This window comes from Alexandromys fortis, unplaced genomic scaffold (assembly GCF_014885135.2).
Source record: "Alexandromys fortis isolate MF-2015 unplaced genomic scaffold, M_Fortis_MF-2015_v1.1 scaffold_36, whole genome shotgun sequence".
Taxonomy (NCBI): Eukaryota; Metazoa; Chordata; class Mammalia; order Rodentia; family Cricetidae; genus Alexandromys; species Alexandromys fortis.
In genome coordinates, this window is record NW_026067915.1 from 8,228,617 (window position 1) to 8,243,888 (window position 15,272).

A 15,272-nucleotide genomic window follows, 5' to 3' on the forward strand; every position below is an offset into this window, starting at 1 on the left:
TTTCCAGGAAGCTCCTTGGGAACAGGACAGGTGCTCATGTGCTGTCCCCAGAGAGACCTCTTCTCTAGGAATCCCTCAGCCTCCTTGCCTGTCTACCTGAGTGACTTTTACATGTCGGAGCCAGAAGAGAGCAAAAGGCCCCTACAGGAAGAGTATGGACCTCACGTCTCAGTCCTCATAACCCTGCTGGAACAGCGGGCTGGAGAGCGTGGCTGTGTAGGACTGGGAGGGAAGGAGAGAAGGAAGGAGGGGAATTTGATGCCCTTGTCACTTACTCTATCACCTTCTTCAGGCTAAAAACAGGTGTGCACCTTTGTCCCGCTGGTGGTCAGGTGGGGCTGTACCTCTGGTTCTAGCCAATGAGAGTGGAAAGCAAACTCCATCTTGTTTCCGAGCAGTCCAAGGAATTCTTCAGCTGATGCAAGTCCTTTAGCGGCCCTGTCTTCATCTGCCAAGACAACAGTCAATCTTCCCGGCTTAGCGGTTTGGTCAGCCTGCTCTCCGTGTGAAGACGGCATGGAGCAGAGGCTCAGGTGACCCATGAAGGACATGGAGCAGGGAAAAGAAATAAGACTTTATTATTTTGCGTCACTAAGATTTAGATGACTGTTATTGCAGCCTGACTGTGTCCATCCTGACTGACGTAAGAGGGAGGATGGGCCCTCCTCTAGGAACCAGCTTATTTCAGGGAGGCCGGGTCCTCACGCTGCTTTAACGAGCACATCTCCCTGTGCCTTCGCCTCCCTACCAGTGATCTGCCTGTCTTTTGGGAGGGTGGGGAGAATCAAATAAGGGGACAGTGTGAAATCTTTGAGTCATGGGAAGAGTGAACACAGTGTAGGTGGGGATGATGGCAGTGAATTGTGAGTCCTCGTTGAGGGGTGCTGTTGCCACTGTGAGGGACTGTCACGGTGACAGCGGCTATGACAGTAACAGCAACACTGAGCTGTTAGCTGTAGTGTTGGCGATACTATTTGGGCTGGCAAAAGGGACACAGATGGCAGTTGAGTCCATTCCCGTTAGCTTAGCAGGCCCTGATTTTAATGAGGGCCCAGGCAGAGCAGCGTGCACATAGCCTTGGATGGATGGAAGGCCTGGAACATTGATTAATTACCTCCACTGGACTGGCTAATTGTCCACTGATCTCTGCTGTTCAAACGCCCTGCCTGTCTGGTTGTGGCAAGCCTTCTGGAGCAGGAATGCATGGTGTCAGGGCAGAGGTTGCCAGATCTGCCAGACCCAAGACCTCTTTATTTGCCTTAGATGAGCCTGTCCCAGTAGGCCCAGGGCAGGCTTTTCCTGGGGAGCTGGGTGCTACCCGACTGGGCAACTGTACAAAGCATCAGATGGTGTTTTCTTAAAAGCTGATGGGTACAATATGGAGTTGCCATGTGCCAATGGTGAGCTCTGTATGCAGGCTGAAGAGTTGGGGGTGGGGTGGCTAGGGGCTGGCCAACTCTCCACTGCTTACAGCGCTCAGAAACAGCCTCCACCAGCACCTTTACCCTTTCCACTCAGGACCTCTTACCAGCCTCGGTGGCGGAGGGAGTGGAGGGGGCCCCTGGATTCAGGGATGATTGCCCTGGCTTGCTTTCGAGGAGTCTCTGGCTACTAGAAAAGTTCTGATCCAGACACACAGGGTGATGTATATGACGTGGCTATCTGAGCGAGCAGGGCAGAGCAGGTCTCTGGCTATAGGTACTTCCATCTCCAGCCTACTTCCCAGATACTGACGGGCAGACTAGGGTCAAAAATGGGTGAGGCAGGTCCCGGGTCACACAGGGAGGAGCTGGACCAGAGCCACATTCCTGCCTCCCTCTCAGGATTCCTCCCTTATCCCCTTGGGACTTCTCGCATCAAACCCAAGTGCTTCATTCCCAGCTTTAATTTTTGCTGGAAGACACAGATGAAAATGGCAGGGCGGGGAGGGGGGTTGCCAGAAAACAAAACAAAAACTTACATTTTTATTTTTGCTGAATTGACATTTCTGTCATCCCAATTTGAGGGGCTTGGCTTGTCTGCTCTGAGAGGGGGGGAAATGCCTCCATTTAAAAGCAGAACTAAAAGAAAAACATCCACGGGCCCCATTTCACTGCGCCAGACACGATGAGCAAACCATGGTCGTTAACATGATAAAAGTCACTTTGTCTGGGTGTAAAATTCATTTTTCCCCATTTAGCACATGGTGCATTTGCCTCCCGCTGCAGTTCCTAGGCTGCAGTCTCTTGCCAAGGATGTCCCGAAATTGTCCCCATTCCTTAGGCAGGGTGCCTAAGATCTGAACCCAGCACAACAGGGACCCCACCTCCAAGAGGAGCCCATTAGGCAGCTTCCCTACCCTGTAGCCCTCCAGCTCTGCCAGGCCTGGGAGACACCTGGCAGGATAAGTGGGGCCTCCGAGGACTCCACTGAGCTCCAACTGGCTGGCTCTATGACTTGGTTCTGTCATAGTAGCATCTATAGGAGTCTTTCCTGCTTACTACTTGCCCCCCAACCTTTGCCTGCACTTTATCAGCCCTGGGGTCCTGCCCTCACCCCATTCCTGATTCTCAGGACAACTGAGTCAGGGCTCATACCAACCACACCAGGCTGAGTTCATATCCCAACGTTGCCTGTGCTGGTACCCACCAGAACAAATGCCTGGGCTGAGGCTGATAGCCTGGGTTCTCCTCCACCTTATAGGATAGCATAGGCATTTCCTCACACTTAAACTACATAGTGACATGGGCCAGACTTTGAAATCCCTTCCAACTCCATTTATCCCAAAGGTTGCTCAAACCTTCTTTATTCTTTAGCTTGAAGTTTAAAAAAGACCCAGCATTGTGAAACCTCATGGCTATGTGTCAAGGGGTAAGTAAGCAGGAATGCAGATAAAGCCCTCCCGTCTCTCTGTGCAGAAAGTCAAAGAGGACCTAGGACTTTGCCGAGGCCCTCACCCTGGTTCCTTATTGCTCTATTGCCCTAAGTGGCCCAGAAAAGCCTGGGAACTGACAGTGGACCCATGGGTCAGATGTAGCCCAGGGTTTCTTTGTGTAGTCTTGGCTGTCTTAGAACTCGCTCTGTAGACCAGGGTAGCCTCAAATTCACAGAGATCTGCCTGCCTCTGCCTCCCAAGTGCTGGGATCAAAGGTGTACAGCCCAGAGTTCTGTAAAGATCTGATAGTATAATATAAAGGGGACAAGTCGGGATCTCCAGTCCCCCACACCTCAGCTACCTACTGATGAAGCTTCCTATGGGCAAGGCATCAGACACAGTGCCCCTTCTGGAGAAATGACTCAGCAGGCCCATAGAAGGTGTGGATTCCAAAGAAGGGGTGTTTGGGATTTTTCCCCCAGAAAGGACTGGGAATGGAGCCCTCTAAGGGAAGCCAGGCAATGCCCTGCCTCTTTGATTGGAGCTCTAGCAAAGCAAGGGAAGCCTGGACACTGGATAGGAGTCCCGATGTCAATAGGGAGCACCGGCAGGTCACAGGGGTAAAGGGACTTGCTGGATATCCTTTATTTTATTTATTTATTTAGCGGTGCTAGGGATGAAAAGCAGCGCCCTGCACATGCTAGGTAAAGCCTCTATCACTGACCTACATCTCAGCCCCTGGAGGCCCTTTAAAGAGAGTGTTGATGTCTCCACATGGACTTTTCTGGAAGAAAACAGGACTCCAGCAATGCTAGGATCCAAACTCAGGGAAAGCTATAAATCGTTCCCTCCCATCAGTCTGGGACCAGGGGGTCCCTGTTCCTCATGTACCGTGATTCACGTGTGGCTACCGGAAGAAATACTCCTGGACTGTGAGCCAGAGCACAGCACTCAGTGCGTGCCTACGGAGCTGCTGGGGCCCTAGCCTTGGTGTCAGAGCGCGGGAGGGAGGGAGGCGCAGTGTGCATGGCGGGCGGAGCCGGCAACAGCTGTTCACTTACTGAAGCTATTTTATAATATTGCCGGAGCTTTTAAAATAATCCCATTTCTGCGGAATATTCCCAGCTAATTGGAGCTGTCTCTTTCTTATTAAACAGAAAGGTTATAAAAATGTGTGTTGAGGGTTTAAGAGCAGTACCTCTCGGCTGCTCTGATTGTTATGACAAGGATCGCATACCGGAAGCCTGTGCATGGCTGGCTAGGCCAAGCAGGCTCTGGTGGCTGGGCTGGTGTGAAGCGGGCGCAGGGCCAGGGGCAGGGGCAAGGACAGGGCCTGGCAGACTCTCCCTGTGGTACCTTGCACAGCACCAGCTTGAGGAATAGCAGCCCTCCACAGAACAATTGCTCTCTAAACACTTAGGCTGCTGTGACAGGGCTGTCCATCACGCGGGCCTCTGACTGGGGGAATTCGAATAATTTACTGAGAGTCAGAGGGAAAAAAGGGAAAAGTGATTCCAATTAGCTGAGCTAGGAAGCAGATGAGCTCGTCAGGGCCTCAGCTCTGGGAAGATGAATAAACAGTCTCTGCTACATGATGGGGTGCAGCCCCACATCAGCTCCAGCAACTGAGAGACAAGCAGGTCCCCAGGGAACCAAGACACCCCCCTCCCATTCTTCAGATAGGGGTGTGCAGCCTGCAGCTGCAAAAAAGTTTATTCCAAGGTCACTGTGTGAAGGGTAAAATGACAGTTCAGATTCCTCAGGCTGAGACCTGCCCAGTACTTACCTTTCCTTGTTCCCCAGTCTGGTACGGGGTGTTCAACTTGACTCTGTTCTGGAAACCTTGGGACCCCTTCACTTCCTCCTTCAGAGCAACCCCATTTCAATCTGTCATACACTGTGGCCCTGCATCAATTTTATTCTAAAATAACTTTCCTGTTGCTTAAAAAACTGGGTGTTTGAAGAGGTCAAGCTGACCTTTGTAGATGCCTTTACTGCTTGGCTATTGCTCTACCTGACCACATTCCCAGGGATATATCCGAGACTCTCCCAGGGCCTCCTGTTAGCGTTCTAGACTGACCTGAACCCCACCTCCTGTTCCTATTCTCATATTTCTCTCTAGGAAACCTCTTGGTCCAGCTTCCTTTCCCTGTGCACCCAGGCAGCAGGAAAGGCTTTGCCCCCGCTTCGCCTTCACCAGTTAGGTCACTCTGCAGTGTACCCCGGTTCTGGTCCTGCCTCTGGCTTGGGGCTCAGTTACACATTGTCTGGTATATGCCAGGCATGGCTCACCACCTCTGATGGGCAGTGTGTGCAGGAGTGGGGACAGTGTTCATGACCATCATGAACCTAGGGGGGGTCACGAGTATGCACTTTCCATGAGTGCTTCCAAACTCAGCAGTAGCTCAAACCCCCAGTAATCTACCAGCAGCTCTGAGAGGAAGACCAGGAGGCGTGGTGTAAGCCCATTTTCCCTCCACAGAGACTGAGGTGCAGTGATGTTAGGCGACAAGCTCAAGGTTACTGGGCCCAGTAAGATGCTTGCCTGACTATGAATCAGACCAAGGCACTAGCTTGACTGTCCTTTCCACCCTGTGCCCACGGGACATTTCTCCCATGATTTGCGGCTGCAGTTTGGTTGCAGTCCTGCCACCTGCCTGCCAGCTTCCTCACTTGCGTGCTTCGGTGCAGTGGGCTCCTTCATCACAGGGACGACGCTTCGCTCCTCTCAACAGACTTCAGATGCTTCGCTGGCTTTCTCGGGGCAGATGTACTAGCTGTCCAAGGTTCCGTCACCTGAACCGTCCTTTCTTCCACCTCCAGGAAGCTTCTCCACATTCCAGTCACAGCAGGAATCCTATGCTCACGCCCCTCGCTCCCCCAAGTACAGACTTCCAATGCTGCAGTGCTGGGGTCCAAGGAAGGGCAGGGATAGGAAGTTCAAAAGGCCCTTGACTCATCCCTAGAATCTATGACCTGCTCACCAACCACATGGCATCAAATCCCCAACTTTCTTCTGTGAAGCCCAGACTTCAGGTACTTTGGTAGAACAGGCAGAGCTTCCAAAAGGCAGGGCGTCGGGGGAGGGCAGTCTGTTGGATCACTGGTAAAACCCAAAGGTTGCACTGACATCCTGGGAGCAGGCAAGAAATGCTAATTTGCATGCCACATGCATAGTTTTGCATATTGAGATAAGATGAGCTTATTAAAAAAAAAAGATTACGGCATGCCCCTCTCGCATTAATGCAGGAGGAGTGGAATCGAAAGTCTGAGCCTGTCTACTGCCTCCCGACCAGCCTAAACAGTCACTCAGGACTGCTGGTGCCTCAGTTTACTGATCTGCCCCATCGGCTAATGTTATCCACTCAGAAGGTTCTTTTGGGACTTAGAGATCTTCTGGTTCGGTCTTGGTAGGTAGTGAAGGTGGAGGGGTTGGAGCAGAGGGAAGGAATGGTGATTGGATTACTCTTACCTTTAGGAAGTAATATCTAAGATTCATTTTTTTTTAATGTGCCTGTGTGACAAGGAACCTCCAAAGATGTCACTGATCTTGTTTTCTCTTGGCCATCTGCTGCTGGGCACGTGGCCTGACTTTAAGTATACTTTGTTTCCCCAGTAAGACTCCTTTGGAGAACACTAAATTTTCATTTGCATGTGGTTATCAATTGGAGATAGGGGCCTGTGCCCACTTTCTCCTTTCAGCTCCAGGACCCCATCTGGTGCAGCAGACCCGTGCAGGCCCTGTGTGAGGTCAGATGCTGTGTTTAGAAGGCCTCCATGGTCTCTTTCTCTCACACTCTTAAACTCAGTGAGGTGAAGGCAAGGTCTCAAGACACTGCCAAGAGCAGATCTAGAGGAGGCAGTCACATGGGGTTCTTAGAGCAGAGTCCACCCTTTCCTCCAGGGAGCAGATCTGTAGGCCTGCCAGGCCCGACTCTAGGCAGGGCGCGCTCCGTTTTCTGAATAGCACTACTTCCAGCCAGCAGAGGTGGGAAGTGTGTTTCCACACTAACTGGGAGAGCACCAGACCTATTGGCTTTGCCCTTTGGTGTAGCCTGAAGAATCAGAACTCCTGGCCGCCATCCCTGCCCTAACAGAGCCCATTCTCTTGAGGGCTGCTTCTCTGCAGAGTCCCTTAGGTAACAGAGCAGCCTCCAATGTGGCATGGCCTTCCCCTGCAGGCTCTGTTCAAACCATCCCTTCTTGGATCAGCCTCACTGAAGAATTCATGATTAGCGGGGGAAGCTCACTGGTAGAACCTTCGCCTAATATGCACAAGGCCCTTGTCCAATGCCTGGTACAGAACAGCAACAGAAACAATGTTTCACTAGCGCTGGGGCTGGAAAATACTTTCTTCTTAAGAGGGCTTGAGGAAGTACTAAATAACAAGACTCCTAAGTTCACTTGGAGTGTCTGTGAAGTAGATGGCTTCTGGGACAACAGACCTGGACTAAGAGGGCACTCCAGCCACTCGGGAGGAGTCACATGCCTCCTCCTTCCTCTATCCTATGTCCCCTCCCTTTAGCCAGCCCCAGGGATGGATGTGGGGTCTGCAAGCGCAATTGTGGCTCCAGCAGAGGAAAACTGCTCCTGACCTACCTAGGGAAGCACCCATAGCTACTGGCTGAAAATGTCCCTTCCTTGACATAGCCCGGGTTCAAAAGGAGACAGTACCACCCCCAGGAAGTAGGGACCTCACAAAATGGGGCACGGCTGGCTACAACCTTCACAACACAGAGCTCCCACTATGCTACTGTCTCGCACAGCCTCAGCTTCCTCTCCAGAGCCAAAAGAGGAACCTCTAGCCACATCCATCCCCAGGGCTCGACAGATGGAACGCTGCCTGCCTCCCTCATCATCACAGTTAAATGAAGTCATGATGGAATTGGGTGCTGCCCTCCTGCTAGCTGTCTTTCAGAGGTCAGTTCACTAAGGGGCTGATGAACAAAAGTCAACGGTCACTTGGTCACTTCCAGCAGGGGAAGCAGACAGTTTTAGGAATTTCCCCAGGGCACTTTCCCAGCCTGTTGCTGGAGATTGTACTTCCTCGGGTTCGATCTCAGTTCGTTGGTATCTAGAGCCGGCATGTTGAAGCCTTTCTTTTCTGTTCTGTTTTTCCTTATTCCCGCATACCCTGGCAGGTTCTCATATAGCCCTGGCTGTCCTGGAACTAAAAAACCCACCTGCCTCTGCTTCCTGAGTACTGGGTTAAAAGCATGCACCACCATCTTGCTCCATACTCAGGTGCCTTTCTCTAGTGCCAAGAGGAGGGGGGTTGGTGTGAGGTGTGGTTCTGCCTCAGAAAGGCCCCTTTTAGGATGGGGCTCTCTCACACCTGACATGCTGTGCGGAGGTGGCTCATTCGGGAGAAGCAACCCTGGCCTGTTGACTTCATTGACCAATTGATCAAGGTCGTCTTTGCCTCAATCTCTACACTTGCAAAATGACCAAGTTAGGAACAAACCATTTCCAAAATCACTAACTGGGTTCTAGCAGCCTGGGCAGGACACAATTCTGCCCAGAACGATCTTTCCTACCCTCGATGGGGACAGTATCTGGCCCTCACCCTCTTCTGGTGGGATGGAGGGGCAGCTAGCAGAGGGGGCAATTTGCTGTGGCCACCAGGCAAAGGTGCTGAAGGGACATTAGGCAGTGATGAAAGGCTGCGCTGCCAAAGCCTGACTTAGCCTACCATCGACACCCTTCACTTCCACCTGGAGGCAGAAAAACACATCTCGTGGAGAAGTTAGAGCTGCTGTCAGCCCTGGCCAGGGGCTCTGAGCAGACTTTTATTTATTCGAAAACCGTTCAGACACCTAATGCTCTGCTGAGGGGACAATTTCTCTCTTTTATTTGTCCTCATTTTCTCCTGCCAGAGTGGGATGAAGGTCTGAGGAAAGCGAGCAAGACCAGCATCTGGGCATTTCTGCCACAGCCGTGGGAAGGAGGCATAGAGGACAGAACCCCAACACCAGCCTGGGCTCGCTCGCTCTCTCTCTCTCTCTCTCTCTCTCTCTCTCTCTCTCTCTCTCTCTCTGTGTCTGTCTGTCTGTCTGTCTGTCTGTCTGTCTCTCTCTCTCTCTCTCTCTCTCTCTCTGTGTCTGTCTGTCTGTCTTTGTGGAGGGGGTTTGAACCCAGGGCTTTGTGTTTGACAGGCAGAGAAACACTGTATCACTGAGCCACATCCACATCTAGTCCGGGCCTTGGATCTTTCTATTTACTGAGCCCCTGGATGAGCCCCCCTTTTCCCGAGCCTCAGTTTCCACATCTGTAACATGAGCAGGTTGGTCCAGATCTCACCGAGGAACACCAGCTGTCTGTAGGACTACACAGGTGTCTGTCTGTACAGAACCTGAGCTAGAGGGAAGCCTGTTACAAGCAACAGAAGCACTGTAGACTGCTTCCCTAAGCTCACAGGGTGATTGACATATTTTTACTTTCCTTCTTTATGGATGAGGTTACCCAGGGTCCTGGAGCCCTGGGTACAACGGTAAACAGCCTGCCTTGACATCTTATCATATGCACCTCATGCTGTCCCGGAGACCACACTGTCCATCTTCCTGCCTCTGCTGGGAGCTCATTCTTGCATACTTTCCCGGAGAAAGGGCCCAGCTCGCTCCTACCTCAGGCCTTTATGCAGCCTGTCTGCCAGCGATGCTCCTTTGTCCTCCATCACACAGACACTCAAGTTCTTGTCTGCCCTTTTGTGCCACTCCCAGGGTCCTCCCCTTTCCTGACTGCCTGGGTCTTGTAGAGCACAGTAATTCCATGTCCTGTTTGATTATGTGCTTTTAAAAAAATCAGCATGCATGTTTGAGGTATTTATCATATCTTTCCTGTGTGTCGAGTTCCCCTACTAAGTAGGGAGTTCCCAGGAACCATGGACCAAGCCTCTTCTAGAAGCTCGGATTTACCTAATTAATCAGAGTTCTCCACTCGAGCAGGTGATCTGAGTTCAGTGACCCCTGTGATAATGGCCATCTAAGTAGGCAGCTACTGTTGCAGTATAAAAAGTTCTTGCTGGGCTGGAGAGATGGCTCAGAGGTTAAGAGCACTGACTGTTCTTCCAGAGGTCCTGAGTTCAATTCCCAGCAACCACATGGTGGCTCACAACCATCTGTAATGAGATCTGGTGCCGTCTTCTGGTCTGCAGCATATATGTAGGGAAAATGCTGTATACATAATTAATAAATAAATCTTAAAAAAAAAAGTTCTTGCTCTCCCGTGGGCCCCAGATCAGGACTGTAGCTTCCCCTGCTTCCAGAGGCCAGGATGAGCATGTCAAAGTCAGGTCTGAGGCTATGACCAGCCTCCATCTTCATCGTGGGAGACAGATCTGGGATAATAACACCATCTCCAGAGTCAAAGCCCCGTGTCCAGACCTTCACTAACATATTAGTGGCTTTAGGTAAGTTTCGTCCCATCTATGGACCTCAGTTTCCCCTTAAGTCTAAGAAGATACTGGAGGTTCTGCCAGTCTGAGCCCACGATTTTACAGGTGAAAGGCTTAAACTCCACCTCCCTCTATCACAGTGAATGTTAGCAATTTCACTAAGGAGATTTAAAGACTTTTTTTGTTCTTGGTTTTAATCAAATTTGTTTATTTTTTGGTACAGGATCTTACTATGTTGTCCAGGTTGGCCCTGAACTCCTGGGCTCAAATCCATCCTTCAAGCCTCAGATGATCCAGTCTCAGCTGGAAGTATTCTCTATGCGGTCAGAGGTGGAGCCCTCTTCTGGTTACATATGGAGGTTACAGTTCATCTGCACCATGCTTAGACTAGTGCATTTGGGGGAGCACACCCCGGCTAGTCTTGCAAGGCCGAGCTGGAATCTTTCCTCCTTTTCCAGGAAGCTCCCACTTGCTTCAGTGTAGGGTCTGCCCTTCCTAGGGGATGTGTGACTCCTCTGTCTTCCCTCACTAAGCACTTGCTAAACGCTGAGTCCTGCCCTAAGTATATTACATGCTTTTGGTTTTGGCACTAGGTGGATAAAGACACAGGCGGAATAGATTTGCCTACGTAATCCATAATGCCTGTTGCCAAAGTTGATCCACCTCACTTCCAGATCAGGCTACACTTCCTGGGCATAACTCTCGGGCTCCTTAACCGCCCCCCTGTTGGCTTCTTAATGCCAAGATTTCTTTGCTCTTTCTAATGGCCACAACCTATATAATACCTGGAGAGTGTGAGAAGGACTGGAGAGCTTTAGGTGCCAACCTGATGAAAGGAGGGAGTGTGGACGTCTTTCAGACCCCCAGGCAGAAGCCATTACTTGTGTGTGGCTGAAGAGGAAGCAGGAGAAATGGGGGGAGGCCCATCTGATTGTGGAGGGGCTGTTCTAGTACTTCCTGGCATAAGTAGTTTGATGGTCTCTTGAATATCCTGTGCCCAAATGGTAAAGGTGCAAGAGTATGCCCCCAGGGAGAAGAAACTAAGGCCTCAGGGCAGGGGTTTTCACTCAAAGGGTTGCTGGACAGCCTGTAGGCTTGAGGGGAAAGTTGGGTTGTTGAAGGTGGGGTAGTTTGGGGTAGAAATCTTGCTGCCCTGGCATAGTAAATATTCCTGCTTGACTTCCTCTTTCCTTGGTGGTTTGGCTGAGCATAGGGCCTCCTTGGTACATAGTGGGTTCTCTTTGGCACATAGTAGGTTCTCCATAAAGCTCCGTCAATCTCTCTGGCTACTGATCTGACCTCCTGTTAGGCATAGAAACAGCTCCTGCCAGGTCCCTGGCAAAAATTGGTTTCCTTCTGCTGGCTGCAATGTTACATGCCCCTGCCACCCAACACCTTCCAAGACAGTTACCTTGGTCAGATGGGTGGGGCTAGGCTTTTCCTGCTGAACCCATCTGCCTGCTGTGGACATCTTATTCTCTGGTAAGCCACAATTGCTCCTCCCCAGATCTTAACCTGTGGCTGGAACCAGCTGCCAGGAGGCTGAGGATATTGTAAGTCTCCCAAGTCGGAATGTGTAAACTCTTACTACCCATTTACTCTTAATTACCTCCCCTCCTTATTTGTCTTCCTTTAACGGCCTGTCAACCAAAATCTCCCGCCTTTCCCTCGGCGCCAGCGGCCTCAATTAGGTGCACATCTGCGGAGGCTGAGACTGAAATGCCCAACTGCCAGCGCTCCCTGCCGAACTGGCTGGCCCCAGGTGCTTGTTGGCCTGGGTTCTCTCCGAGGACAGCACTGCCATCTTTGTGTCAAAGGTCAAGCAGGCTGTCCCTGACATGTGTCAGGACATTGCAGAGTCTGCCTTGGGAAAGTGCCACCCCTTAGAAGAAGCCGAAAAGGGATTACATTCCTTGGGCTGAAGAGTTATTTGTCCAGACAATGAGCGGGGGAAGGCATCTCAGGCCAGTCCTCCCTGCATGTGAGGGATACAGATGTTAGAGACGGGAGTCAGCAGGCTAGGAGGGGGATGCTTAGCCCTTGCTGACTGACTCCAGTGCAGGACTCTGTCTTTATTCAATGTGTTCAAAGCCAGGGACAGGGAGCAGTGGGTATTTGACTCAGTCACACATCTGGCTCAGGGAGGCACCTGCATGTGTCTCCTTATAGAACTGGCCTGATGCAGCCTCCCATAGTTCACTAGGCCCTTCCTTTCCTGTCTGTCAGGTCCCAGGAACTAGTGGCACCCCAGGACCTCTGGTCCCCTTTGATATCATTGATGGGGCCTTCTGATTTTCAGTATATTGCCAACCTGGCCCTGAAATGTCACTCAGAAAAGAGAAAGCCATTCCTTTGTCACGTCCTAACTGATAGGAGCGGGGCAAGGATGGGAAGCCCACAGCAGAGCTGAAAAATCAAGGAAAGGTTGTCCTGTGTCTCTACAGCCTCTGTAGCGCTCAGTCCAGAGACCACTGTTCTCTCCTCTCTCTCTGAAACCTCTCCTACACGTGGATTATAGGTGACCTACCCAGGCGTGAGACAAGAGTCCCTGGGCATCTCTGAACTGAACACAGCAATTAAGAACCCCTTAGCTTCATGTTTGGCAGAATCTGTGAGCAGCTACTGCTAGAGGGGCTCATCCCTGTGCCAGGCTGTCAGGGAGCAGTCTCATCAGTGGGGGAGGGGGACAATGTGGGACTCGAGGGCCAACTTCAGCAGTCCCAACTGCTTCCACTACCAGGCCATTTACCCCCTTCTCATCTTTTCCTGGCAGTGACACTGAGGATCTAGAGCGTATTCCTTAGAAAAGGGTGGATTCTGAGAAGGTGGCCCACAAGCTGAAAGTTACACAAGCCTTATCCTTGTAACTACAGCAGGGAACTGCCAGGGGTCACTAAGATAGAAATGAATGGGTTGTGCTGGGGTGAGCTCCCTGACCCTCGACTAGAGGCTGTGCAAGTCCAGGGAGCTGAGGCTTGGGCTCCCCTGCACACGTTGCCTTGGCGGTAAAGAGGAGCAAAGCAAAAACGGAGGTCTCCAACCACCCGAACTCCCAAAGAGCTAGAATCAAAATCCTCTCTCTCTCTTTCTCTTTTTTCTACCGAGGGCTGGAAGTGCAAGCCCCCCTAATCCCCGCAGGGAGAAATCTTGAGGTAGCTGGAGCTACTGTGGGTGGGACAGCACTGCCACCCTCCTCTCTGGTCGGCCGAAGCCTGCCATTTCACCATTAAACCTGTGACTCCAGGCCTTAAGCCTGTTGAAGGTCGAGCCCCATAAGAGTCAGATGTGCAACCGCCTAGGAGAGTTCTCACTCACAGGGCAGAGGGATGTTCCCAGGTCTAAATTGGGGGGTGAAGGTGGGGACATACACTGGGCGCTCGGACAGAGGCTGGGACGTAGGACTCGCGGGCCCGGACTCAGATCAGTCGCACGAGCCAATAGGGCAGGCTCGGGGGTGAACGGGGACGAGGGGCGCGCGGGCACAGGCGGGCGCGTGGCCGCGGCGGGGGCGCGCGGAGGCGGGCCGGCCGAGGAGAGAGAGGGAGGGAGGGAAGGAGCGACAGGGGAGGGCGGCGCCGGCAGGTTGGCGGCGGCCGCTATTTGAGCGCAGGTCCCGGGCCAGGCGCTCAAAGCACTTGGAGCCAGCGCGGCGGGGAGATCGTAGCGCGCAGCCCGCAGAGGCGCTGCGGCCAGTGCAGCCCCGGAGGCCCCACGCGGAAGAAGGAGGTGGAAAAGAGGCCGGCTTGCCTCCTGCAGCCCGCCGCCCGCGCCCCCCCAGCCCGCCGCCGCCGCCGCCGTGCCCCCCCCCTCTCCCCGCGGCGCCGCATCTTGAATGGAAACATGGCGGTGCCGGCTCGGACCTGCGGCGCTTCTTGGCCCGGCCCGGTGCGGACCGCGCGCCCCTGGGCCGGTCGCGGCCCCCGGCCCTTCCCTGACCCCCGGGACCCAGCGTCCGGGCCCGCACGCCCGCTCTTGCTATTGCTGCCGCCGCTGCTGCTTTTACCGCTGCTCACCGCCCCCGGCGCCTCTGCCTACAGCTTCCCCCAGCAGCACACGTAAGTGGCCTCGGCCAGCCGCGGGACCCCGCGGAGCCCCGCGCTCCCCTGCGCCCCTCAGCCAGCGTCTGCCCCTCCTCGCGCCGGGTGTCAGGGCGGGGGCTCTGGGTCCCGTGGCATGCTGCAACTGAGGGTGGCAGCTACAAACCCCGTGGGCTAGCAGCCAGGGTCCCGGAGCTTCTGGCTGCGTTGCGAAACTTCCTTGCGGTACCCCTGCTTCCCACAGACTGCCCCCACCCCCAAGGGGACAGAGCAAAAAATCTCCAATCCCAGGGATGGGGCGAGGGGTTCGAGTCTGTCAGCTGATACTCCAGCCACTGTCCTAGTAATAGAGGATTTTAGGGGTGGTTGAGAGGATGGCCAGAGACCCCTGTCCGCTAGACTTGAAACAACGCATCTGCCCTGTGTTCTATGCCGGGTGGGAACCTAGCGCTTTAGAGTCAGACGTGGGGTCAGACATACACACTTCGTCTTCTTGGGCCTTTTCCTTTGGTTTGGCGGGGGGGGGGGGTGCTGGATGCAGAAGATACCAGCACCTTCTTGCTGTGGTCAATGTCACCTGTTCTTGGCCGCCCACCTGAGGGGGCATCCCTGGAGAGCTCAATAGAGAAAGTGCTGGGGTTGGGCCAGAAGGTGAATGATGGGGAGGCCCCCTGCCTGCCCCTGATGCTGATCCTATCGGCTCCTGATCCTAACAGGGTAATAGCATTTCCAGGTTCTACCAGTCCCCTTCTCCTTCCCCAGGAGCTGGCAAAGTCGGGCAGATGTGTCTAGATAGGAAGTGGGTATTCTGTATGTGCCCCGTTAGGGCAACATCTGTTTCTTGACACCATGCCCCAACCTTATGCCATTGTCCAGACACCCCTTTGGGGCATGACAAGGACCGTGCTTCTGTTTTCTGTCCTCGGCTTTGAGGAGCCACCTGTCCCCTGGACTCCTTCATGAGTGTCCTGGCCCAGGTTTGGGCATG

The 15,272-nt window shown here is 53.0% G+C and overlaps 2 protein-coding genes across 6 annotated transcripts in view; one reads left to right on the plus strand and one right to left on the minus strand.

Annotated features, from left to right (window-relative positions):
- The window catches only part of Hemk1 (HemK methyltransferase family member 1), a 105,627-nt gene that overhangs the window by 56,498 nt on the left and 33,857 nt on the right, over positions 1-15,272 (minus strand). The gene's annotated exons all lie outside the window — the stretch shown is intronic.
- Positions 13,798-15,272, plus strand: part of Cacna2d2 (calcium voltage-gated channel auxiliary subunit alpha2delta 2) — a 128,443-nt gene continuing 126,968 nt past the window's right edge. For 3 of the 5 annotated variants that reach the window (XM_050139288.1, XM_050139286.1, XM_050139289.1), the window contains exon 1: positions 13,799-14,302. In XM_050139288.1, the coding sequence (XP_049995245.1) occupies positions 14,088-14,302 (215 nt within the window). In that variant the 5' untranslated portion in view covers positions 13,799-14,087. Of the gene's footprint in view, positions 14,303-15,272 lie in introns of all 5 variants that reach the window. The other 2 variants (XM_050139287.1, XM_050139290.1) reach the window with 1 other exon arrangement.